Source organism: Ictidomys tridecemlineatus, chromosome 14 (genome assembly GCF_052094955.1).
Source record: "Ictidomys tridecemlineatus isolate mIctTri1 chromosome 14, mIctTri1.hap1, whole genome shotgun sequence".
NCBI classification, from domain to species: domain Eukaryota; kingdom Metazoa; phylum Chordata; class Mammalia; order Rodentia; family Sciuridae; genus Ictidomys; species Ictidomys tridecemlineatus.
This window is the reverse complement of record NC_135490.1, coordinates 21,972,683-21,997,841: the sequence shown is the minus strand read 5'-3', so window position 1 is coordinate 21,997,841 and position 25,159 is coordinate 21,972,683. Positions and strand designations below refer to the sequence as shown.

Sequence of the window (25,159 nt, the reverse complement as noted above, 5' to 3'; positions counted from 1 at the left end):
TCATCTCTATCCTCACTGCCTGGTATGGCAGACCCTCAGCCACTTCTCAAATGAATGGACAAATGAGTACCAAAAAAATTACAATTCCAAATGATTTTAATTTTAGATAGTTCCTAAGAAGTAAATATATTACTTTAACCTTTTAGCTTGCAAGAAAATATGATTTCCTCATAATAGAAGATGATCCTTACTATTTTCTCCAGTTTAACAAGGTAAGTGATGATGTCAACTCATTTCACCTGTAGAAGACACATAGTTGTAAGTTATTGTGCAGCATTTGAGGTCAGTCTGGCTGCTCGGTTAGAACTGTCTACTTTTGCACTGAAATTAGTGCATTATTACTAACTTGCTACCAACTTTAATTTTTTAGTCTTCCAGTTTTATCTCAGGATTAGCACTTTTCATTTTTTTCTATTACTACTCTTTCTAGAAATTGTTTACCTTTAAAATAGTAGCTGGCTCTCTGTACCATGCATTTAAGTGAACAGAGTAAGTCAGGCTGCTTGTCTTGAACTTGAAATTCTGTTCTATCTAGCTCCTTAAGCATTCCACCTTGGGTGTCGACCTCCATGTGATGGTAGGGCTAAGAAGGTCGGGGAAGCCATGTTCAAGCTGAAGAATTAGACATGTGATCAGTTAGTGCTCTCCATTCTGCACACAGAGGGAGGCCTCAGGCAACAGGCCACTTAGTTGCCATTTCTGTCATTTATGCTCTGAACAATATCTGCAGAATAATGGGCTTTTAGATTCCTTTTCACTGTACACAGATGTGCTTTTCACAATTACTATTTTCTAATGAACAGTGGTAGTGGGAGACTACCCAATGCCTGATTCCTCAAATCTGATATTTTACTTGCTCTCAGGGTTGCAGAGAACATGTGCTTGGATTCAGTGCTCCCTTTAAATCCACTGAGAAAAAAAAACAAAAAACAGAAATTCTCTGTGATTTGCCAGAACATTATTTTGCCTACCTGCCCTCCTACCTCAGCATGACCATGAACTCCTTTCTTTGTACCTAGGTTTGAAGTAAATTTTGAAGTCATTATTTCATATTGACTATGTTTTTCAACTTTATTCTCCCCTCTTTGTCCCCCTTCATCTTTCTAGTTGGTTCTAAGGATCAACATTCTCTCAACAATCCTGAATGCTTCTGGTTCTCTTCATTTTGATCTTGTTCAAACAAATTTTTCTTGAATCCTTCCTCTAAATCTGTTAATCCAGATTTTATCTCCTGGAACAAAGAAGGCCTGTTTGAGAAACCTCTAAATTCGTAGCCATGGCATCTGGGCAAAGACAGAAGCATTTCTGAATGTATTTGGAATAAAAGCCTTGAAGACAGGCAGATGCTAGTAAAAGAACGTGCACATGTTACTTTCTCCATGGTAAAGGGTTGAGTCAAAGATAAGAGTAGTGCCATCAGGTTTCAAATCCATCTCTTCTCTGCTCTGTACAAATAACCCTGCAGTTTGAGTTTATAAATTAACAGTAATTTTCTTCTCCTTTGAAGCCCTGGGAACCAACATTTCTTTCCATGGATGTTGATGGGCGTGTCATCAGAGCTGACAGCTTCTCAAAAGTCCTGTCCTCTGGGTAAGTCCTGTGTCTCTAACCTGAGATTGGCCTCAGTATCGTTTAGTCCAAACAATTCTTCTCATTTAAGATACTTGTATTCCACTTGCCTGATAAACACCAGTCTCTTTGTGAATATGAATATAGGCCTTTTTTTCTCTTTATTCATCTCCAGTAGTCAAAGATGCTTGGCCATGAATCTAAAGTTATAGAGAGACTAGAAAGAGGAGATTCAGAAATACTTGGCTAGACCTGCATGATTTTATACATGTACACTTTAATTTAAATTTGTATTTGAAAAAATAAGAACTTAGTTTTATTAGAATGTTCTAATTGTCTAGATCCATCTGAGCCCAGATCACTGCTCTCTTCCTCATGAAATCAGCAAGGTGATGTGTACTAATTGTTAATACGGGATTGACATGGAGCCTTTTCTGTTTTTGTATAGGTTGAGGGTAGGGTTCCTAACTGGCCCAAAACCCCTGATAGAAAGAATTCTTTTACACATTCAAGTTTCATCCCTACACCCCTGTACTTTCTCACAGGTAAGTACCATTTAGGAAACAGGAGTTCTAAAAAATCAGATAAGAATAAAGTAGATGTTGGCAAATGAGATTAAGCTACAGTGACAGGGAAGAAAAATCACCACTGCTAAATCTGGTTCTAAATACAGACTGAATTAGAAGATCAGATACCAGGCGAATGAAAACTGAATGACCCTGGTGTTGCTGAGCAGCAAAAACCCAAACGTCTTGAGAATCAGGGCATCATATTAATCTTGTACCCTCAGGGGACTCTAAAAAAGCCTGTGAAACAGAACAAAATGGAACTGAATTTTTGAAGTAATGTTGACTTTAGCTTTATTGTCTTGGAACCTGCCGTGGGAGCACGAAATTCAAACCTCTTACATCTGAGTTACTAAGTAACTCAGATGGCCTTCATTGCACAGATGCCCTCTCCTGCAGACACTAGCCGGAATGCATTTTAATGAAAAGAAGGTCAACTTAACTTGGGAGAAAGTATAAATTTTCCCACAAGCTCTGAGAAATTATTATATTTGAAAATTATTGCAATCTTTAAAATCAGATTTTAAGGATAGAATTACTATGTAACAACTCAAAATGTATCTGAAAGTTTGTATTTTATGGGACACTTGTTTGGTCTTATAAATTCCATAAAGTGTGGATGTCCCCATATTTTAATGGGTCAGAGACTTTTCCCATGTTATTTATACCTGCTATCATCAAAGAGTCAATATTAGTTTATAACATTTAGAACTTCCACTTTAAATAGAAAAATCTCTAAATATTATAGAACTTACATATCTACTGTGTGTGTGTGTGTGTGTGTATTTTAGTTGGAAATGCAGCTCAGTGACAAAACATTTGCTTAGCAGGTGCAAGGCCCTGGGTTTGCCACTGAAAAGGAGGGTGGCGGGCTGGGGATGTGGCTCAGGCAGTGGCTCGCCTGGCATGCGTTCGGCCCGGGTTCGATCCTCAGCACCACATACCAACAAAGATGTTGTGTCCGCCGAGAACTAAAAAATAAATATTAAAAATTCTCTCTCTCTTTAAAAAAAAAAGGAGGGTGGGGGGAGAAAAGGCAATAGACTGGTAAGCAATGGCTTGGATCTGGCGTTGGACAGTCTGTCCTTGAATATGAGTTCTCTGACTACTTCATCAGAAAAATTAGCCCTAATGCCTCAGTTTTTCTTATTGGTAAAATAAAAAGAATCTGCCTAATAATGACCTTGTTACAAAGATTAAGTTAGCCAAAAATCTATCGATATGCTACAACAGTGCCCAGCATATGACAAGACTATATAAATATTTTTCATTTTGACTAATGTGGTAGTCATGTGATTAATTATTGTTTATTATAAATCACTGATTGGTGTAAGTCAGCCAATATGCATACACATGTAATCAGGAGTGATTTACTTGTACATCTGACAAAACCAAACACTTTCAGGGAGTGAGCCGTGACATTTGTTACCATTCTGTCTCTTTTAGTTCATGGTGTTGGAGCTTCTGCAGCAGTGGGGAGAAGAGGGCTTCCTGGCTCATGTACAGAGGTATCAAATCATTTGTTAAGATGTTTATAAGATGTTAAGATCCCAGTGGACAAGGTATGGAGCAGCCAGTACTGATTCCCTCTTCTTCTTCCTTAAGTATCCTGAGATAGGCAATAAGATAGTCTCCCAGAAGTCACAGCCTCTTCATCTTAGTGGCTCTTCTCTAGAGAGACTCAGGAGCATCCCAGGTACGGTCTGAAAGCCAGGGCCACCCATGTCCACGACAATCTGAAATTCACACTAAGTTATATCCTCAATTTAGAGGATAAACTACTCATACATACAAATATTTTATTTAATAATCAATTTACTATGAGAGACACATGACACAGGAACTGATGCAAATACAGAGGAGTGCAGATGAATCTCTGGTATACTTTTGATCTTGAGCACTCTCCTAGCCTCCCAATGACCATTTGAGATACCTAAACACAAGGACCAGTCCTGCTATTTCTACATTCCCTGTTTTACATAGAAATAACCTTTTGGCTTTATTAATTTTCATTGTTCTAATCAGCCCATAATAAAGGGAAAAACATCACCAGATAGGTCATGCAAATACATTCCGGTCCCTTATCAAGAATGTAGTCAAGATAGAAAAAAAATTCTTACAGCCTGCTCTCCAGAGCCTTTTTTGTGTTTCTGCAGCCAATGGACTGAACACACCCTTGCTATTGATTTCTTCTTCCAGGGTCACTGATTTCTACAGGAGCCAGAGGGATGCAGTATTGGCCGCTGCAGACAAGTGGCTAAGTGGTGAGTGGAACATGTGTCTGCCCTTTGGATAAACAGCAGCACCCATGTGAATGGATGATAAACACCGTGAATGAACAATCTGGTGGGAAAGAGTCAACAGTCTGGCAGTGTTCTTATCAAGGAAATGTTGCCTCAAATAATCTCACAAGTAGCATCCTATACCCACCACCCTGGCACAGTTCTCCCCATCCTAATTGTCTGCACTAAGAATTTTGGTTCAAAAAAATCAGTCTAAAAATCAACCAGAAATAATTTGCTTAAAGCTAAATAACATCCATCTTCAAAATATTATAGTTCTTTCAAAATTTTGTCCCAAACAAACAATGTACTCTATTTCTAACTAAACTGTATCGACAAATAATAGTCTAAGGCAGATCTCTCATGACACAGATTTTGCCTTTTAATCCTTAGCCTCATTTATCTAATATTACCTATTGCTAATTTGTAAGAAGCTTAAGATTTACTTTTCATTGTGGAAAAAAGTTAGATTACACAGCTTTAATTGTATCATTAAAAATGTCTTATCAAAAGCAGCCTTTGATAAGAACAGTAATAAACCAAAAATATCAGTTCCTTATTTCTGTCATATCTCATTCCCTATAAAGTCTTGGTAAAAACAGAATTATTACCTGTTTGATAAGAGTACGATTTTCCAATTTTCATAGTAATATTGAATAAAAATTTTTAACCAACAACAAATTGTTGTTGTTGTTTTCTTAAGATAGTGATTAAAAATCAAAATAATTATCCTTTCTTCCTGGTTTCCCTATCCTAACACTCAGGGAAACAGAAAGCTGGAATTTTAAGCCCTCCTTTTCATAATTAATTGCATTCTGATGAAAAAGAATTCATTGGACTTCTAAACTAAATAATGGGATTTATCGAAATACCAGAAGACTCCAGAAAGAGATGAAGAATCCTCTTTTAAAATGAAACAAACACATTTGCCCCAGGTGTGTCCTAATTACGCAAAGAGAGAGAGGCACCACTTCCCCGAGCTCCACAAAACCTAGCTGCAGCTTTACATGAGTACTCAGGAGCTATTCAGTCTCTCTCCCTACCTCTTATCCCTACACTGACTCTGAAATAGACCTAGAACATTAATTTTTCAAGGATCATAAAATTATATTTTCAAAAAATGTTATTACTGGGCCTGGTGGCATCTATCTGTAATCCCAGTGGCCTGGGAGGCCAAGGCAGGAGGATTGCAAGTTTGAGGCCAGACTCAGCAATTTATTGAAGTCCTAAGCAACTTAGTGAGACTCTTGTCTCAAAATTAAAATAAAAAGGGCTGGCAATGAAGCTCAGTGATAAAGCATCCATGGGTCCAATTCAAAGTACAAAAACAACAAATAAAAAATCAATATTATCACTGAAGGCACTTTTTTTTGGAAGAACTAGTTGATAATCACTGCACATGTGTCATGGAACAATACATTTAATACCATCCGAAATGCCTTTGGAAGATGTTTATTCTCCTTTTGTTTGTAGGTTTGGCAGAATGGAATGTTCCCGTTGCCGGAATGTTCTTATGGATTAAAATTAAAGGCATTCCCGACACAGAACAACTGATTAAAGAAAAAGCCCTTAAGAAAGAGGTAAACCTGGGAGGTGGGTGGAAGGGAGGACCCGAAAGGAAAGCTGCTCTTTTTCTTTAAGGTAATCTTTTATTTGAATAAAAATGAAACAGAGATATATTTTGGTTGCCCACCATTCATAAGAAATGGTCTGATATTAGGTATTTTTCTCATTATTCAAATTGTAATAAATGTGCGCTTCTATAATTCCTCGGCTGGTCTAAGTCAACAGAGACACTATCGTTCATCTCAGTGGATGATTACTTTAGTGGCTCAGAACGACCTCTGGAGACACACTCCTTGGGTTTCAGTCCAGCTCCACCCCTTACTGGACACGAGGTGTGGGGGAAGTCACCCTCCTGTGCTTTCTCTCAGGGAGAGTCAGAATCCATCCCTCAAAGGAGTGGTTGCTATGATTAAATGAATTCTCTGTGTAAAGCACTTGGACTAATAAATACCTGGCACCTAGTAAGTTGTAGCCACTAGTATTTCCAATGGAGGGACTTTCTTTGTTGTTGTTGTTGTTGTTGTTTTCCTGGATTATGAAAGTAAAGTGTGCTCACAGTAGGAAATGTGAAAAATGCATAAATTATAATGGAAATTTTAAAAACAGCCCATCATTTCACCACCCAGATTTTGTGACCACTTATGGTGATTTTCTTGGCAACCTTCGGCTGTGCGGTTATTTTGCATGGCTAAAATTACATGAAAAAGTTTGTATCCTGATTTTTTTCAATTAAAATTAGCTCATATGTCATTTTTTTTTCTCTCCTTGTATAATTAAATCTTCTGAGATTTCATTTGGGGGCATTGATTAGGCTATCAATCCTAAAGGAAACTTTTTTTCTGTATAGCTTTATAATTTACCAAATAAATTATATTTGGTAAATTATCCCTCTGCATTTATTAATTCCATTATCATGTTTGTCATTGAATCTTTGTAAACACAGAGGTCTGTTTCTAGAATGCCTTTTGTCTTGGATTTGTAAACATAAAAGGAGAGAGTGAATTGACTGGTGGATGACAGGGTGCCTAAGCTGGTGTGTAAGAGACTCTAGAGGTTAGATCTAGAGACAGACCACCTGAGCAAAGTCATTATCCTTTCTATCCATCTTATTTGAGGGTAGGACTCACACTTTACTCATTATTCTAATCCAAGTAGCGTCACATACTAGGTACTTAATATATATTTAATTAATTTATATCAAGCAAATACATTTCTCCATCTTTTTTTTAAATTGGTGCTTTGTAAGTAACATAAAGGTAGAATTCACTGTGCATAGCACAATTTGGTCAATTTCATTCCACTTCTTCTTCCTTTTAATCCTCTTTCTCTAATCCATTGATATCCCTTTTATTTTCATGATGTCCCTACTTTTTTCCTCCCTTATTTTGTTCTAGCGTCCACATATGAGAGAAAACATTCAACCTTTGGCCTTCTGTATCTGGCTTAATTCATTTACCATGACATTTTCCAGTTCCAATCATTTATTTGCAAGTGTCATGATTTTTTTTCTTCTTTATGGCTGAATAATACTGCACCGTGTGTATACACCACATTTTCTTTATCCATTTGTCTGTGGGCAGCCCCTGGGCTTATTCCATAGCTTGGCTATTGTGAATCACGATGCTGTAAACACTGATGTGTCTACACTATAGCATGCTGATTTTAGTTCTCAAATACATTTTAATATAATAAATCAACTTTATATTTTCTTTGCTTCTCTATCAATGCCATTATCATCAAGCACTTCGGTTAATGTCTCTGTGTTTGTATCTCTGAGCTAAGTGCTAAGAATGTGGACTTGATGTTTAACTTTGCTTGTTTTTTTTCTTCTTCTTCTTCATTTATTCTGTCTATTCTGCTGCCTACTCCTCAACATTTTCTAAACAATCTCCAATTTATCACTGCTGCCTTAGCCCAAAGTTTGGTCATTTTTTTACACTATTTTTGTTTGTTTGTTTGTTCTAATTAGTTACACATGACAGGGAAATGCATTTTGATTTACTGTACACAAATGGAGCACAAATTTTCATTTCTCTGGTTGGACACAATGTAGAGTCACACCATATGTGCAGTCATACATGTACCTAGGGTAATGATGGTCATCTCATTCTATCATTTTTCCTGCAAGTTTGGTCATCTTAAAAGAGATTATTACCACTCCTTCCTTCTCTTACATGTCCTTGCTTCTAGTCTATTCCAAAACTTTTCCACTTTATTGGGAGAAATGGTAGTTTTCATATTTTATTAATCAGTACCAAGAAACTCATCTTCTGCCTTGAAATCCTTTTCCAAGAGTACCCCCAAATTATTTCACTCCCAGCTCATCTTGTTTTACTGGACAGTACCCAATTTTACCATTTAAGAACAAACAGAACTTTGTTTTTGAAGGCCATAATTTCACTAGTTAACATTAATTGCTGTAAATTATAAACTCCAAAATCTCAAAGACTTAACACAATAGAAGTCTATTTTTTTTTCTTTTTCTTTTTTATTTCAGATTGAACCTGGGGTGCTTTACCACTGAGCTATATCCCCAGCCCTTTCTATTTTTTTATTTTGATACAGGGTCTCACTAAATTGCTTAGGGCCTCAATAAATTGTTGAGCCTGGCCTCAAACTTGCAATCCTCCTGCCTCAGCTTCCCAAGTTCCTGGGATTACAGGCATGTACTACCACACCCAGCAAAAGTCTGTTTCTGACTCACATAAAATTCAAAGCTGCAATCACAGGCAAATAAAATCCAGCAGTGACTCAGAGAACCTGGTTCCTTCCATCTTGTTGTTTCCCAATCTTCATACGGATTCTAAGATTGCTGCAAAGTGGAAAGAGTGTGGGAGATCACACAGGGGAACATTTCAGGGCCCAGGACTAGAAGTAGGATTCATGACTTTGGTTTACCTCTTTGGTTATAATTCACCCATGTGACCACACACAACTAGAAAGAGGCTGGGGAATGGGAACATAACTTAGTGGCAAAGCAGGTACTTAGAATGCATGAGTGAGGTCCTGGGTTCAATTCCCACCAAAAGGAAGGAAGGAAGGAAGGAAGGAAGGAAGGAAGGAAGGAAGGAAGGAAGGAAGGAAGGAAGGAAGGAAGGAAGGAAGAAGGAAATGGAGGGCTAAAGAATTAAGTGTGTTTGTCCAGGATGAAAAGGCAGTGGAGTCTCCAGTCAGTGAGCTGTTCCTGACATAGTGCAATTGTGCCAGGTACAGTAGTTCACACCTGTAGTTCCAGCTACTCGGGAGGCTCAGGCAGGAGGATTCCAAGTCTGAGGCCAGCTTGGGAACTTAGAAAGATGCTGTCTCAAAAAGTAAAGATGGCTGAGCCGCAGCTCAGGGGTCGAGTGTCTCTGCAGTTGCTCTCCCACTCTATCTTCACACACTTGGTTAACATTTTTAATCCTTCACTTTATTTATTTATTTACTGGTATCTCCTTTCAGTTCTTCGCACCATTTTCTTGCCATCTCAGAGCGTTCACACTCCATATTGTCTCCCTAAGACACTGTTCCCTGCTTCTTTCCAGGATAACATCTGCTTATCTTTCAGGTTTCCCAGCTCAAAAATCTCTTTCAGTATTGGTCAAATTATATCCAAATTGGCCAGATTATCCCGTGTGCACATATGAATATGTAAGGACAAATCCTATCACTATGGTCAACTACAATACACCAATAAAAATGTGGAAAGAGAACAAATTGACACTTTCAGATTTGATATCGTGAAATGGTGTTTCATTGTTTGAATCTATATTAGTTTCTAGTCAGGCGAGGCATTTATTCATTAATTGCCATTTCTGTTTCTTTAGGGTGTCCTTTGCACATGAAAACTAGAATTTTATCAATGTTCTTCTCCATCATTCTTCCCATTTCTATGTGTTCTTTATACATGGAGAAGAAATAGCATTGGCCATATTTATGGTAAACAGGTTTCCAGTTTCTGTGCATCTAATTTTGTTTCTTGTATGGCGTGTGCAGTTTTTGTGTGAATATTTTATTTTGTGATTCCTTCTACCACTTTTAAACCTAAAAATGTTTGTCCCCATTTGAGAACAGTTTTACCTATGTTTTCTCTTAGCCTTTCCTTACTGGAACATCACTGATGTCCCACCATGTCTCCTAGGTCTTAATGCTTCCTGGAAATGCTTTCTATGTCGACAGCTCGGCCCCTAGCCCTTACTTCAGAGTATCCTTCTCTTCAGTCTCTCCAGAACAGATGGATGTGGTAAGGACCATATTCTGTTAGTTACTCTAGCTCTCAGTTCTGGGTTTTGGTGCATGTGTTCACTTTGTAATTTAGAACGGTATTGAATGTCTTCTTGGGATGCTATAAAGCAGAGCCAGTCATGAACTCCCATTAAACATCCCCTTTAGGCTTCTGTAGATAAAAGAGACGAAATTGGAGTTCAAGTTTGCTGTCTTCATGATGAACCTTTCAGAACCTAATGAGCAGTCCCAGAAAGTTCCCAACATGTCATAGGGAAAACCCATTTCCTTTCGTCACAAAGTTACCATGAATGAGAAGTACAAATTCATAATATCCTTCACTCTCCTTCTCTGAAGAAAATAGCATCAGTTAAGGGTCAAATAAAATAATATATTCTTAAGTTAATCTCAGTAATGCTTTAACCAAAATGAAAAGAAGCAAAGAAACAAGATCCTAAGGGCTACACATCTGGAATTAGAAAGAAGAGCTATCAATTGACAGTGCCGTTCACCTTTGAGAGGTGCTTGTGCTTAAACCTGGGAGATGGGATTTTGCTTTCTCCTATCATTAAATGTGCTTTTCATAAATTATTTCTGCTTTTATATATGAAGAGAGTTGGACAGTTGAAACTGTATAAAATGCATTTTCAAGGCAGAAATTATATGAAAATATAAAATAATTTCCATTGTAGGTAAAATGGAAAATATTGATTGTGAGGTCTATAAGAACCCCCATTATCCTGGAAATCCAATATGCTTCCATCTACATATTATAGTAGATGTTGGAGGCATCCTCCCCAGAGAAAAGTGATGTCCAGGGTAATTTTTCAACTCCTTATCTCAACTTTGCATAAGTAATCTGTTTGCATTTTTTAAATTAGGATAGATTTTTCCAAAATAGCCTCCTGATTTCATCCATTCTTGTCTCTTTTCTATTTTAGGCCTTCCAGAGACTAGCTCAACTTATAAAAGAAAATTTATGAAGAAATCAAACTGATTATAGTACTCATAGATTTTCCAGATAAATTATTTTTGTGTTTATTTGTAAGAAATGAACATTGATGTTGGACTTCTATATTGGACTCCATAAAATGTGTCATGTCTGTATATGTCCTATTTTAACTAGACAAGTTTTGAAATGCCTTTAAGTCCATCAGATGGCCAAAATATATTTAGAATTTACTTATAGCTTCTGATTAATTTTCAACCTGCAAAAAATATTTTTATCTTGGATTCTATTGTGAAGTGCTCAGTAGTTGCTTTATAATATCCTGTAAATCTTCGAAACCAAACACATTATTTTGAAATTTTAAAGAAATAAGTTCAAAATGATATATAAGGTATATTTTTTTCTATTTTTAGGGAAATTTAGTGAGAGATTATTATAAAAATTGTTCTAATTTGACCATTATAATTATAAATAATCCTTTGGTAAGAATACCATAGACATTATCATATGCTTCAGACATCCCTTTAAAATAAAATTCTGGAATTAAACCTACCTGAAGGCATTAGGCCTATTAATTCTAAGTAAGGAGGGGAAATCGTGGGCATAGGAAAATTTACTACATTGTGTTTTCATGATACTACATAATGTACAAAAGCACATTCTTATCAGTTATGTTACTGAAATCTACTACAACCCTTTGAGGTATTAGGATATATTTTTTTAAATCATTATTTTCCCATCCAATTATTAAAGTAACATATTCTTTTTAAAAATATATTATTTTATTTATTTATTTTTATGTGGTGCTGAGGATTGAACCCAGTGCCTCATGCATAAGAGGCAAGCACTCTACCACTGAGCTACAACCCCAGCCCTAAAGTAACATATTCTTATCCTAAACTTTCAAACAATATAGAAAGTGTGAGGAATAAAGTAAAAGCCCCCATTGATAATTGCTGTCAGCATTTATCATTTTTCTTTCAAGATGCTTTCTTTTGCATGCACATTGTAATATCTAAACAACAGGTACTCATTGTGATAGTGCACCATAAATACCCTGTATTAGTTTTCTATCACTGTTTAACAAATTAACACTGTGTTTCAAGATCCAGCAATTGTAAACTTATGGGTTCCTTTGAGGAACTGGAAGTTTATCTCCTTATTATTTATTCTATCCCTTGTGTATATGAATATCTCCATGATACTTATTATTGACTTGGCATCTGGGTGAAATGTCCCATCATCTTCTACCTCAAAGGTCAAAGCACCTGGCCCCAAGTCCAAATCCTTATTTCTGAGGCAACTGGTCACAGCTCTTTAGAAGAGATTAAAGAGACTCAGGGCCTAAAGGACGGCCAAGATGAAGACCTAACAATCCCCTTAACTGGGAGAAGAGGAAAGTATAAATTAGACTTATGGAGATAAAATAAGCCTTCTACTTACTTCATTTAGTAATTTTCAGCAATAACAAAGATGTCCCAGCCCAGCACTCCATAACGAGTCCTGCAGCTTCTAAGAAATTCTACTCTCATTCAGTACAAAGATGATCCAGGGTTTCATCCTCTCACTGAAGAGTGCCCTGAAATGAACTCATCTTACTTTTGCAGCAATTTGCACATAAAGATCAGAAGGTTGTGACAACAGTCATTAGGGTGTAATACGAAGAAACTAGAGTACACTCTTTGACTGGCATCTCCACAAACTTAACTAATCAAAATTAAACAATACTAAGTTTATGTAACAAAGGTAGCTCAGCAACACTCAAGTCCAGCTGATCAGAGTCTTTTTTCAGGGCGTGATAATGATTAAGAGGTATCATTTTGGTAATTAGCCTATTAACACAGTAATCTGGAGACCCACAAAGAGAAACGTAAACATTAGAAAACTCTGGAATACCACACTTCAGGATGCCTGCAAACCAACTGTCAGCTGCTCCCATAAATACATTAGGAGTTCCTTCTCCCTGAGAAATGTCCTAATTTAGTTAGTGGCAAGGTCCAGAGAAACAGTCATATCATCCATCTTTTAGATTAAGTTTTCTGTAGTAGTAAAATCAGAAGAAGAATAGGTACGATAATCAGTTTTGTTCATCACAAATTTATACAAGCCCCCAACATGGGCAAAGAGAGAAAAAGATGAATGATGTTCCACTAAATGTGTGTCAAACATGTATAATCTCATTTACTTTTTGGATAATGGCTTCTAAGTAGAACTGAACCCCAGAGAGAACTGATCGACTACAAAATCCAAGATTTACCCTTACTTGCAGAGTAGCTTCAAATTCCATATGACTAGATTCTGCTGGCTGTCCAGAGTAATTCCATAGGAACCCTATGGGAAACTTTCTTCAGAGGAAACTAACTTATCTTCACTTATTTCAAGTTTGGCACTAATTTCAGTTACTGACTGCTTTGCCCTCTGATGGTGGAATATTATCCAGAAGCCAAGACTGAGCCAGGGCAGATGGCAAGATCCAAACCAACAAGGAGGCAAAACAGGAAGCAAATTCTCTATAGACCCAATATAGGCCCTCAGGGAATGGAAAAGAGGGCCACCTAGTGGCACTTGCATAGAAGTCAGTCAAATTTGTTCATCCATAAGTCTGTGCAGCTCTTAAACAAGGTCTGATGGAAACTTACTTTTATGCGGTACCCCTGTAGCATGCTATAATACTACATAACAACATTTAGTAGAAAGGGACCTTACTAGACCTAATTCAGTAACATTATACAAGCAATTATTTGTACCTACATAAGTAGTCCCTTGGTCTTGACTGTGCAATACCTAGAAATACATACCTTTTGCAGGCATCACTTGGATAGGTTTTCCATATTTGATAGTGAACAGGTTACTAATAGAAAGGTCAGGGTAGTATTTCCAGTCAGTGTAAGAAACTAAGCAGTAGTGATATGTACAATAGCACAGTCTTCCCTTTTACTTTTGGGTTTTCAGAATCAGTCTCATTGGAAACGCAGAGGCTTGATGTTAGGGAAATTGTTCCTTGAAGAATGGAAACGATTAAAAATGGAAACTTCGAGGACTCAGGGAGGACCAGGTGGTTGGCTGACCCTCTATGAGTCCATGCTTACCATTGAATTTATATCCTTTCATATACCAACTTTGTCAGGAACCATTGCACTCTTTATTTGATATTTACTTGATATTCATTTACTTGATACCACATTTCCTTGATATTCAGGATTAGTTCATAGGTAGGGGCTTCAACATTAACAAAGGCAATCCATAAGGGTAATGGGATATCAGAAAGGAGTTCATCTACTTGGACTCTGTTTTTTATGTGGGTCCAACAACAAGAAGCCATTTTTGTTCCCACAACATGCCAAAATTGTGGACTACTCCAAAAAGCATATCTACTATCTGCATAAACATTTACAGATTAGCTATTCACAAACTTGGGTAAGAGCAAAAAACCCTAAAGGCCAATCTAACTTCCACTGGGAAAGAGTTCCCTTTTCTATTGACTCATCTTGGTTTAATGGGAGACCCTTAACTGATATTTTCCCATTCATCAAAAAGCATGAACTCAGGATTATCCAATGGGGCATCTCACAGATCAACCTGAGAAGCCACTCTTTCTCAGCCTACACTCATACAATTGTGCTTTTCACCATCATCAGGTAGAAGTGATAGGGTTATGGTGCAACATTTTAGATGGACAGCAGGAGAAAGGAGAAGAATCTCACCAATTTCTAGTAGTCTACTGTTAAGAAATGCTGAGTTTGGAAATTAATAGACTTTTCACAGCAAGTTGGACTTGCATATAATAAAGTTCATTTCCTAAAACCCATCTGGCTGCTGTTGCTTCTGTTTTAAATATTTAGGACATGCCTTAGCCAGTAGGTCTAATTGCAGACTGTGATACAAGATGGGCCTATGTTGTCCCCCACATTCGTGGGTAAGAACTCTGAATGCCTGATTATTACACTCATGAATTAACAAGGTGAAGATTTAGAATAGTTTGAAATTCCTAAGGCTGAGGCCTGTTGTAAGGTCAGCTTCATTTAGTTAGAGCCTGCTTATAAGTGTCTTCCCTTATTAAAGGCTCTGGGAGTGTATTGCTAGTAAGCTCACAAAATGGTAAGGCTGTTAGGGGAAATTTGGGGACCCAAGAACTGCAGTATTCTGCAAGTCCAAGAAAACCTCTTAATTGTCTTTGGTTGTAGGCCAGGGGAATCTGAATAGGTTTTGTTCTCTCAAGCAATACAGAAATCTCTTTGGGAGTCGGGTCATGTCCTGAATAGTGGACTTTTCCAATTAAAAATTGGAACTTTTCCATCAAAACTTTCTGATCTTTATGTACAAATTGCTGTAAAAGGTAAGTAAGATGAGTCCATTTCAGGGCACTGTTCAGTTGGGGGAGTGTAACACTGAATCATCTTTGTCCCGAATGAGAGTAGAATTTCTAAGAAGCTGCAGGACTGTGAGGTCCTGATGCAATTACTGGAGAAAAGAAAGCAGCTTCAGTAAGCCTCAGGGTGATACAGTCCAGGTATTCTATTGACTTTTCCAAGAACACACAAATACCGGACCTCTTTCTCAACAAGGATACTAAGGAAAGCAAAGGTCTGTTACTGTGCAAAGGTTGGTTACTGTGTACCATTTAGGTTTTATGTTTTGGGGGTTGGTTTGGATTTTCTTGTTTTGTTTGGTTTGGTTTTTTTGTTTGTTTGTTTGTTGCATTGGTTGGTTGGGCAGTGGTTTGGGCTTTGCTATTTCTTCTCATGACAGAATGTTTATTATTGTTTATGATTTTATGCCAGTATATCTGGTGCAGGTTTCATTCTTCAGAAAAATAGTATGAACAATACAAACATTATTATCATACTTGTGATTTTTAAGTCTTCATAACTGAACCCCCAGATCATGATATAGATGCTGTTATTCGAGTGGAGCCTATTTATGAAATAGACACGTGAAAACATTTTAGTATAAACTGACAAGATTTAAGTCAAAAAGACTGGAGGCTGATTCGCGTGTGCCATTTTGAATCAGTGATATTTGACAAGAAGGTATTAGTGTTTGGAACTACAAGAAACCTCAGTATCACAATTTGATAAGTTACTTGAGAATCTTGAAGGCATTACCAAACTTGTCCAATTGGTTCTTTAACTAATAGGACTGGAGTCTCACAAGGACTGGTGCATGGAATTGCGAGTCCCTGTTGGTTTAAGTTCTCTACAATCGAGGAAAGTCCTTGAGTTGCCTCAGGCTTTAGTGTATTTTGGATTAACTTAGGCAAAAGGGTTAGAATGGTCTATTTAGTCTTTAATGGACTCCACACATTTAACCTTCCTCTATCAGTAGAGAAAGAAGCCCATAAATAATCCATATATATTAGAAAGATCCAGCGCATTGCAGCCCTGAGTTTGAATTTACCTATTTCTGTCTATAGAGAGCACAGTAGTTCTGGTTCCATACAGTTGGGAAATCCTGAGATTATACAATCCTCTGAAGAGAATGTTATATGCCCTTTTTACTTAGGAAGTCAGTCTTACCCAGAAAGCTTACTGGAACAGTATCACATAATTAAAAAAAAAAAAAAAAAGGCATGTTTTTCTAAAAATGTCCCTAAAGTCAATTGGATGGTTTCAGATGGTGGGAACTTCTTACCTTGATTGAAAACCCCCAAAACAGAAATGACCATTCTTTAAAGTGGAGCTTATGGAAGGTAAAGTGGTCCCAGTATACACCAGAATTGTGCAGTACCCCCCCATTTGTTGTTGTTGTTGTTATTATTATTATTATTATTATTTTAGTTGTAGATGGACATCATACTTTTATTTTATTTATTTTTATGTGGTGCTGAGGATTGAATCCAGTGCCTCACATATGCTAGGCAAGTGCTCTACCAATGAGCCACAATGCCCCCCCACCCCCTCCCCGCATTTGTCTTAAATTTTGTTTCTCTGTGTTTAAAGGTAGTACAGAGACCCATTCACCCCTTGGAGCCCGGTCAATATTGATTATCAGCTTACAGGCTTCCTCTAGTGGGACCCCAGCTGGGTCTAAACACAGAAGGTCTATTGGTGGACTGATATAAAAGAGGGCACCTCCCAGTGTCCTGCTGCTTGTAAGGAAGGTAGACGCCTTGAAATACAGGATTTCTGGTTCTGGGACTTCTTCATTTAAAATAGGATGAGAGGGCTCCTTTGGTCTCATTCCCTGTAACTGTTGTACTTGGAGAGACATAAGCTTGCTAGACTCGGGGGGTGGGGGGTGTGGGTTCTCTTACTCTTAAATCCTCTCAAAATGCTCAGCCAAGGCCACCAATTCAACAGAACTCTCTAAGTTCTCATCCTAGTTTTCCTTTTTTTTAATTTGGCTGCTAAGTTCAGGGGAAGTCCACTTACAGACACACCGGTTGCCACTGCAGTCCTGGAGGAGATGCCTCTTGCTCTATTTCCAGATTGGATTGTTTTACTAGTACTATTTCCTAATAAACTCTGTAATCTGAAACTGGTTCATCAGAGTTTGCTTGTTTTCTTTGAAACTGTATAATTAACCAAAAAGCCTTGGGGATTCAGCTTTAAAGGTTTTCAGCAGTTCTTTTGACCTATCTTGTGAGGAGAATTTGGAGAATCATTCACAGACTCCTCCTCAGGCTCCCTCCGGTCTGCAGGCTCCTACCATCCTGTGAATCAATTGGCAAAGGTCCGGGAGTCCTGTCTTGTAAGCTCCTATGAGGATTCTCAACCCCTTGGTAAATTTTCAAGGATTTTCCCTCAGTTTAGAGAAGGCCTTTTAAACAAGGGCTTTCAGCTCTAAGCTCATTAGACCAAGGAGTAAATGCAGCAATAGCAGGAAATTCTGGCTGGTCAGAGCTCTCCCTCCTTAAGGCATTTTTGTCTAACTTCCCTCTTTTTCTTGATCTTCTGAGTGCAAAGGTAATGGAGCAGGACGGTTAGTGGATGTAGAGCATTTAGTAAAGATTGACAGAGAGAATGCGAAGTCGGGGTTAATTCAGTCAAGGTGCAGTCTTGGTCCTTAAACTTTTCATGTGCCTCTGTAAGAAAAGTTTAGGAAGGCAATCTTTAACCCATTCAGTCTTTTAGATACTTCTGCATAGCAATTACAAATGCGTCCCTGCTTTTGGTGAGGTTTCCATTCCTCTTTTCTAATATGCCCTGCAAGTAAATGATTTTACTTAATTAAAACTTCTCCTTGGTGGCTCTTTTAAGTCTAAGTTTTCTCCAGAAAGGCTGACACAATTTTTCCAAAAATACACAAATCCTGAGTACTTAGCTCTTATGTGTAAAATTAGCTGGAGTCCAACAAGGTGGAATCTCAGACTTCGTGTATTGAAACAAGCCTGTAATCAAAAAGACACCTACGCAAACCCTTTGCCTGGATTCAATTCAGTAAAGTTTTGGATCCAGTTTGATCCCAAACCCAGTCCAGTCTAAGAATTGCTCAGATACACTCAGAGCTAAAAACACAAATTATTGGAGCTCAAATCTGAGACAACTTGTCCCCAAATTCTAATAGCTACAAGAACCAGTGGACACAGTGGGCCCTGGCAAGGACCTTTGGTTAATGACCCAGGGCATCTGAGGATACTGGAGGTCTACTTTGGACCCTGTTTCTGAGGCCAATCTGTTAAAGACATTAGACAAGTTTAATTTAGTAAAGTCTCATTAAGCCAAAAGAGAAAAAAAAAAGATTTCTTTAACAACGTACTATACAATGAGTGGCTGAAACAACAGAAATTTATTATTTCCAAGTTCTGGAATCTAGAAGTCCAAACAAGAACAGACTGCTTTTTCCCAGGTCACCAGTAACCTCCACTGAAGGTGCAGAAATGGATCTGTTTCAGGGCCCATGCTGGCTTCTGCTTGTCCTCGGGCTTCCGACAGCAGAATTCCACGTCTCCCAGGGCCTCCTCCCTGAGTGCGTGTCTGCCTCCATATCTCCCTTTTCCAAGGACAGCAGTCCTCTTGGATTAGGGACTCCATATTAAACAAGGACATCTGCAACATCCATTTCCAGTCTCACTCCAGGCCAACAGGGACAGGCTGAAGGAAAGAAGAGCCCAAGTAGGTTGAAGAGGAGCTATCAGATAGAAAGTGCCAGGAGAGTATGGAACTCTGGGAGCCAGGGAAGAGAGGGCAGCAAACAGGGAGAAGGACCAACAGAGCCAGGCAGGCACCGCCACCCAGTTTAACTGGACCAAGAATTGATCCACTGGATCACGCAATGCAGAAGTTACTGGTGACCTAGAAATAAAGAGGTTTGGGCCAGGACAGGGCATTTGGAAATTTGGCCAGAGTGGGTCAACAGAGAAGGGAAGGAAAAGAATTGCACAGAGGCATAAACGTCATTCCTGGTGACCTATATGAGAAATATCAACCAGCATGCCTCTGGGTCGTTGATATTATGAAAACCTGTCCTCGTGTATTTTTACCAATTAACTCAAAGGAAAACAGTGATTCTGTCATAAGCAAAAATAAAAGTTATAAACATCCCTCCCTAAATGCTTCATCCCCCACTTCCCTGCCTTGTGCTCATTGTGGGTTCCCAGAGGCTCAGGTCTGAGAAGAGAAAGTGCAGATGCAAGTTCAGGTGTCAGCCTCTTTTCCCAGTTATTGCTCTTACCTTCTCCTTATTCCCAGGAATACCACATTATGCACATCCTGTCAGCTGTCCCCACACTTAAATTACTAAGTATGTTCAAATTAAATGGTACCCTGACAACTTGAAAATCTTTTTCAATAATTAAAGCATGTGTTTATGGAACACTTTCCATGCATCAAGCACTTGCTAAACACCGCATTTAAAAAGATGAACATTTTCCCGAATGCTTAATTTATACAGTGAACACTGTTCATTTGGGATAGCCAGAGACTTATCCTGCAGATCTACGGGCTCAACTCTTCTGAGGAAAGAAGGAAATTATGAAAAATTTCAGGCCCTTGAAGCTTAGAAGACCAAAAACGTAAAACAAACTTGGGTAATCCGAATGTGACATCATGTAGTACCTAGGAAAGGTGCTTCAGAAGTGGGATTAAAAGAATGAGGAGATTTTTGTAGCTCTGGACTGGGACTCTTTTCCTGATCTTGTATTCTCAGGGTAACTGCATGTAGTTGGCACTTAATTAACATTTATTGAACTAATTGCCTCACTTGCTCTTGTTTATTGAAATAGTCATCATCATTATCCTCTTTTTCTAGCAAATACAAAGTTAGGCTTAATGAGCAAAGCCAGAGAAGATTTAAATGTTGGGAGGGCCCTGGGGAACATCTCTCCAGCCTCCAGATGCTGTCTGTCATGTTAATGGTGATTCAGTTATTTCCCTAGTCCAAGGAATTACAAATTCTGTCTGTCAACAAAGGGGGCCTTCAAAGTACAAAAGGGGAAGAAACAGGGATAAAAAATGGATTTGTCAATATAGATAGGAGAAAATGTCATATTGTCATATCTGAGTGAATCTTCTAACTACTAAAGACAGACATGTAGCGTATAATATTAAAAGACTCACAAATAATAATAGAGTGAATGCTTTTCATGCATTACCTAATTTAATGCTCAAAACAACTGGCAACAGATTAGCCTCACTTTACAAAGGAGAAACAGATTGTAGGGAATTGCCACACAGGTCTTCAGGAGTAAAGCAGCCCTCAAGCTCAGATTTGAAGAGTCCCCATGATCAGGATGCATGACTGTGCCACTGTAGCAAAGAGCTAATGATAGCCTCAGTGATGGATGACTCCAGGGTGGGGCTCAGGGTCAGCCAAAGGGATAGGAGGCAGCCTGAGGCTGGGGTCCCTGAAGGGTACAAAGCAGCATTACCAGCATCTGTGAAACTGTGCTCAGAAAATGAAAAGACAGGAGGACCATAATGCAGCAGGTTCACCATTCTCAGGAACCTCTAAGCTACAGCTTGGCTCATAAGGCCCAAGAGTAAGGCAGTTTAGTTTTAAGCTCTTCTATCACTCAAAAATATGCAGCTATAGACTTGTTATTATTGGCTTTGTGGAAATGACTGTTAGAACTTCCAAGCTCCAATTTTTTCAGTTTGTAACAACCTATAAAAAAAGAAATCTCATTTAAAAAAATATTTTTATTGGCAGTGCCAGTCAGTGACTGGACTGAACACCAGGGCCTCGTGCATGCTAGGAAAGCACTCTACCACTGAGCCACATCTCAAGCCTACAGCCTAGGAAGTCTCAAAAGTCTATGTAGGATTGTTTCAAATTGTATTGCATCCTATGCTGTAGTGAATGAAAAAAAGAGTTTGAATTCTAAAGTGAAGTAATAAATCTTAGCCAGAAGGTGGCAGCTTTGCCTCGTGATCAATTCTTTAAAAGTTACAGAAAATATTATAGTAAATTTTTGATAACTTTGTCATTAAAGAGATTCAACTAAAACTCGTGTTTAGAAGTAATTATAAGTACAATATTATTTAATCATGAAATGACCTGGATTTTTATGACTAATGTTGACTAATGTTATTAATTCGATTAACTACAAAAATATAAAATAACACATGTGGGGAGTAAGTGAATTCATCATGAAGAAAAATTTCTGCTCACTAGGCAAAAAATATACAATTCTAGACCTTGCTAAGTCATGCTGCAGGAAATAAATTTAAATATTCACTTTCCAATTAAGTTATTTAATGTAATTTGCCTTCCTATATGAGAACTGTATATTACATGTTCTTGAAGTCTCCTTTGTTCTTAAAAGATTTAAATTTTTTTAAATCTGTTCTTAACGATTTAAAAAATGTTTGTTTTAATTAATTCTAGAGAAATATTTTTTAAAAACTATTTTTAACTATTTAGAAAGGTTAATGTATGGTGGCATTGTTTATACTATTTAAAAGCATATTTCATATGCAATTCAAAGCTAAGATAGCAAATTCCACTTAATAGTCATAGTAAATTGTTGACTCTCAAAATATTTATTGAGTCTACTCTAGGAAGATAACACATTTTTCTTGATTGACCTTGTTTGCAATGAGAAAATCTCTTGCATCACTAACGTACATAATAAATTAACCAGAGTGCCTGTGCCCCCAGCATTATTTTGGGCACTAAGAAAAAAAAAAAAAGTACATTACCTTCTTACAGAGACAGGCCCTGGAAACTCTCTAAAACTCCTAAGTGCTTGATTGCATATATATTCCCAACAAAATGCTTACATCATCAAAGTAAAAAATGGCTGCTGGTCAGATGTTTGTACAATATCAAATTTCATGTGATGACGTTGAAAGCAAATCATAGATTAGAGTTGCAGATGGAGGGGGGAATTGTTTTACAAAGAAGCTTATAAATTCAAAGGTTTGGTAAATTCTCTTTTAAAATTGGTGGCTGGTGGCAGATCCAATGAACAGATAGCAAAAGGGGTCGGATGAGGCTTTTATTGGGTTTTGCATCAAATGGAAGGCTGCTGGCACGAATGCTCCACAAATCTTCAGCTTGTTCAGGAGATCATCCAGACATGAGGCCCTCACACTGGATTTCCTTGAGTCATATTTCTTGTTCTTGGTCAAACAGGGCACCAATTGGCATATGAGCCACTTTGGGGGAAAGAACTGGACTTTTATCTCTGACTACCAGCCTGAAAGATGATCCAGAATCATCCTGATTCTCAAATTTATGCCTCTCCTTCTTCAGTGTTAGTATTGCTCTGGTTCTGGTGGAGGTGGTGGAGGGGTGTCCCCATTATTTTTATTTAATTCACTTAATTAACTCTATTTTTCAAAAGAACTTGAGGTGATATGCGTAAAACATCTGGACAATGTGACATTATGAACTCTATGGTTTGAAATAAACAGGGTCTGTTCATTGTTGTTGCTCGGGTCTGTTTTTATGGGCTTGCAAGGTCTACTCTGAAACTCAGTGGAAATGCAGACCTGGCCTGTGCTATCAGAATAACATGTGCTTTCACAGCCTAAAACAACGTGGATCTGCCATGACATTGCCCTTTACACGGAGCAGATAATCAAAGAGAAATAATCACTGTAATTAAATTAATAGAACACAAAAATTCATGGAGTCCACGGACTCTGCACTACCCATCATTCCATTTGTGCTCAACAATATGGCACGTATTGATGCTCTCCTAACCCCCAAGAACCATTCTGAAGCTAAAGCCCTCCATGGAATTTTCAGGAATAAATCTTGTCGCTAAGCTAAGCCATCGTAGGTAGTATATATTTGAAGCCTAGATTCAAGACAGTCTTACTGACGTCTAAACCATCAAGTTATCTCAGGATAATGTTGCACAAGTTCTGACCATCCAGGTTCCACATGCAGGTTATAAACAAGGTTCTGGTGGGAACTTCAATTAGAAAAGACATCATTAAAACAATGGCTGAGACATGTACAGTGTACTCACACCAGTGGAATGGAAATACTATACCTTTGTCCAAACACACTGCTAATGATGAACTTCATACATACAATCAACTTTAGACTGCGGATCTGGTTTTGCAATTTTTTGCTTATAATGGTGACATACTGTACTGACTTACTACACCTTATACAATTTTCTTTTGACAGTGGTTACACAGTCCTCCTAAGACCCAGAACAAAGTGAAATTACTTTTCAGACATAAATGATGTTTTACTGTCACTCTGTGGTATATTGTGATCCGAAGAGTGGTAACTAACCAAACAGGACAGTGTCACGCAGTTCTTTGCTGGATCAAAATTTCTGAGTGAACTGCACTCCAGGATTCCTCAATCCTGAAGCCAAAGCAACTCTGAGACAGTGTAATTCAATCAGAAAAATCACTTCCAGTTTCCCTTCACCTCAAATAAAACCATCTTTATAAAAGGCAGTGGACTCCTTAATTGCAGTGTCTGACCATTCCCTATAAGATACAGCGAATATGACTTCTTATCTATATCATATTTACTTCTCAGAGTGAGGAACATATGAAGGTTGACTATTAAGACAGAATGGAGTGCATCCTCTGGGCAAGCAGAAACATCTTGAGCATCTCTCCCTCACGTCCATTCACCTGGGAATTTGATCAATTCTTCAAGACAGATGGGTGTGGGTGCCACCCACACATGTGCAAAGAGACTTCACTTTCATCTCTGCTTTTGGAAACTTTTGTGTACATAAGAATCTTGGTATGAGTTTTATACTCAAAGAGATGTGCTAAATTCTGTGGTCCATTTAAGAGATTTTCTAGATCAATTTTTATTATCTACTAACTTTGGAACCTAACTCTACAAAAACCAATTCCCCAAATATCCGTTTGGCCAAATAATCATTGTTTATTTTTCAGAAGAACAACCACTATTCAAACTGAAGTCATTGTCTTTATTTCATCTATTTCCTACTTTAATAAAACTCAATGTATTTGAAAACTGTATTGATGACTATCAAATTCATATTTCATCAATAGACATTTAGCAGGTACCTCTAAATGCAGGATAATACCTGGATGCAGAGACTATGAGAATGAGAGACATGACCTCTGTCTTCACAGGGTTTTAACCCTCAATTGAGAAGAAAGGCAATATATAATAGACATTAAATGTAGTTTGCATAATAAAACATTTTTAATGTTGTGCCACATAAAAATAAAATCACTTGATTTGTTGTTTAGCAAAATTCTTCAGATTGACTAAGAATGTAAAATTCATTTTATTTTATGGTCACTGGTAATTTTTTCTTGATGTAATTCTGTCACTGGAAATGCATTCATCATGCTTTATATTTTTATTAATATTCCACCATAAATAAATCATGGGATAAGAGTCACTCTAATTTGTTTTATGGCTTTAAAAAAAAAAGACATCCTGGTTCTTTCGTAAATGAGCTGTCACAATAAATTATGCAATGTCCCTAAACTGTTAGGCAAATCTGGCATATTTATTTTACAATAAATTAAAATGTGTGCATTAGACTTGATTTTCCTACTTGCTCACAATATTTGTTTCTCTGGTTCGAAATATTGCATCTAATCCATTCTAAAACTCATGAATTACGTAGCTAATTTCGTGTGATGACTTTGAGAGCAAATCATAGGAAGCTCACACACCAT

The 25,159-nt window shown here is 37.7% G+C and overlaps 2 protein-coding genes across 10 annotated transcripts in view; one reads left to right on the top strand and one right to left on the bottom strand.

The window, feature by feature from the left end:
* The window catches only part of Aadat (aminoadipate aminotransferase), a 34,710-nt gene extending 10,226 nt beyond the window's left edge, over positions 1 to 24,484 (top strand). Inside the window, exons 6-13 of one of the 2 annotated variants that reach the window (XM_078030984.1) lie at positions 147 to 212; positions 1,508 to 1,590; positions 2,018 to 2,114; positions 3,582 to 3,643; positions 4,335 to 4,399; positions 5,891 to 5,997; positions 10,104 to 10,205; positions 24,027 to 24,484. In XM_078030984.1, the coding sequence (XP_077887110.1) occupies positions 147 to 212; positions 1,508 to 1,590; positions 2,018 to 2,114; positions 3,582 to 3,643; positions 4,335 to 4,399; positions 5,891 to 5,997; positions 10,104 to 10,205; positions 24,027 to 24,056 (612 nt within the window). In that variant the 3' untranslated portion in view covers positions 24,057 to 24,484. Of the gene's footprint in view, positions 1 to 146; positions 213 to 1,507; positions 1,591 to 2,017; positions 2,115 to 3,581; positions 3,644 to 4,334; positions 4,400 to 5,890; positions 5,998 to 10,103; positions 10,206 to 11,127; positions 14,944 to 24,026 lie in introns of those variants that run through there. The other variant, XM_005325505.5, reaches the window with a different exon arrangement.
* LOC144370309 (uncharacterized) overlaps positions 1 to 25,159 on the bottom strand; it is a 116,292-nt gene that overhangs the window by 82,711 nt on the left and 8,422 nt on the right. For 2 of the 8 annotated variants that reach the window (XR_013430276.1, XR_013430278.1), the window contains exon 1: positions 17,507 to 17,669. The exons of 1 other annotated variant lie outside the window; for it this stretch is intronic. The gene's annotated coding sequence lies outside the window, so the exon portion shown is untranslated. Of the gene's footprint in view, positions 1 to 17,506; positions 17,811 to 18,844; positions 19,169 to 25,159 lie in introns of those variants that run through there. 5 more of the 8 variants (XR_013430282.1, XR_013430280.1, XR_013430281.1 and 2 more) reach the window with 5 other exon arrangements.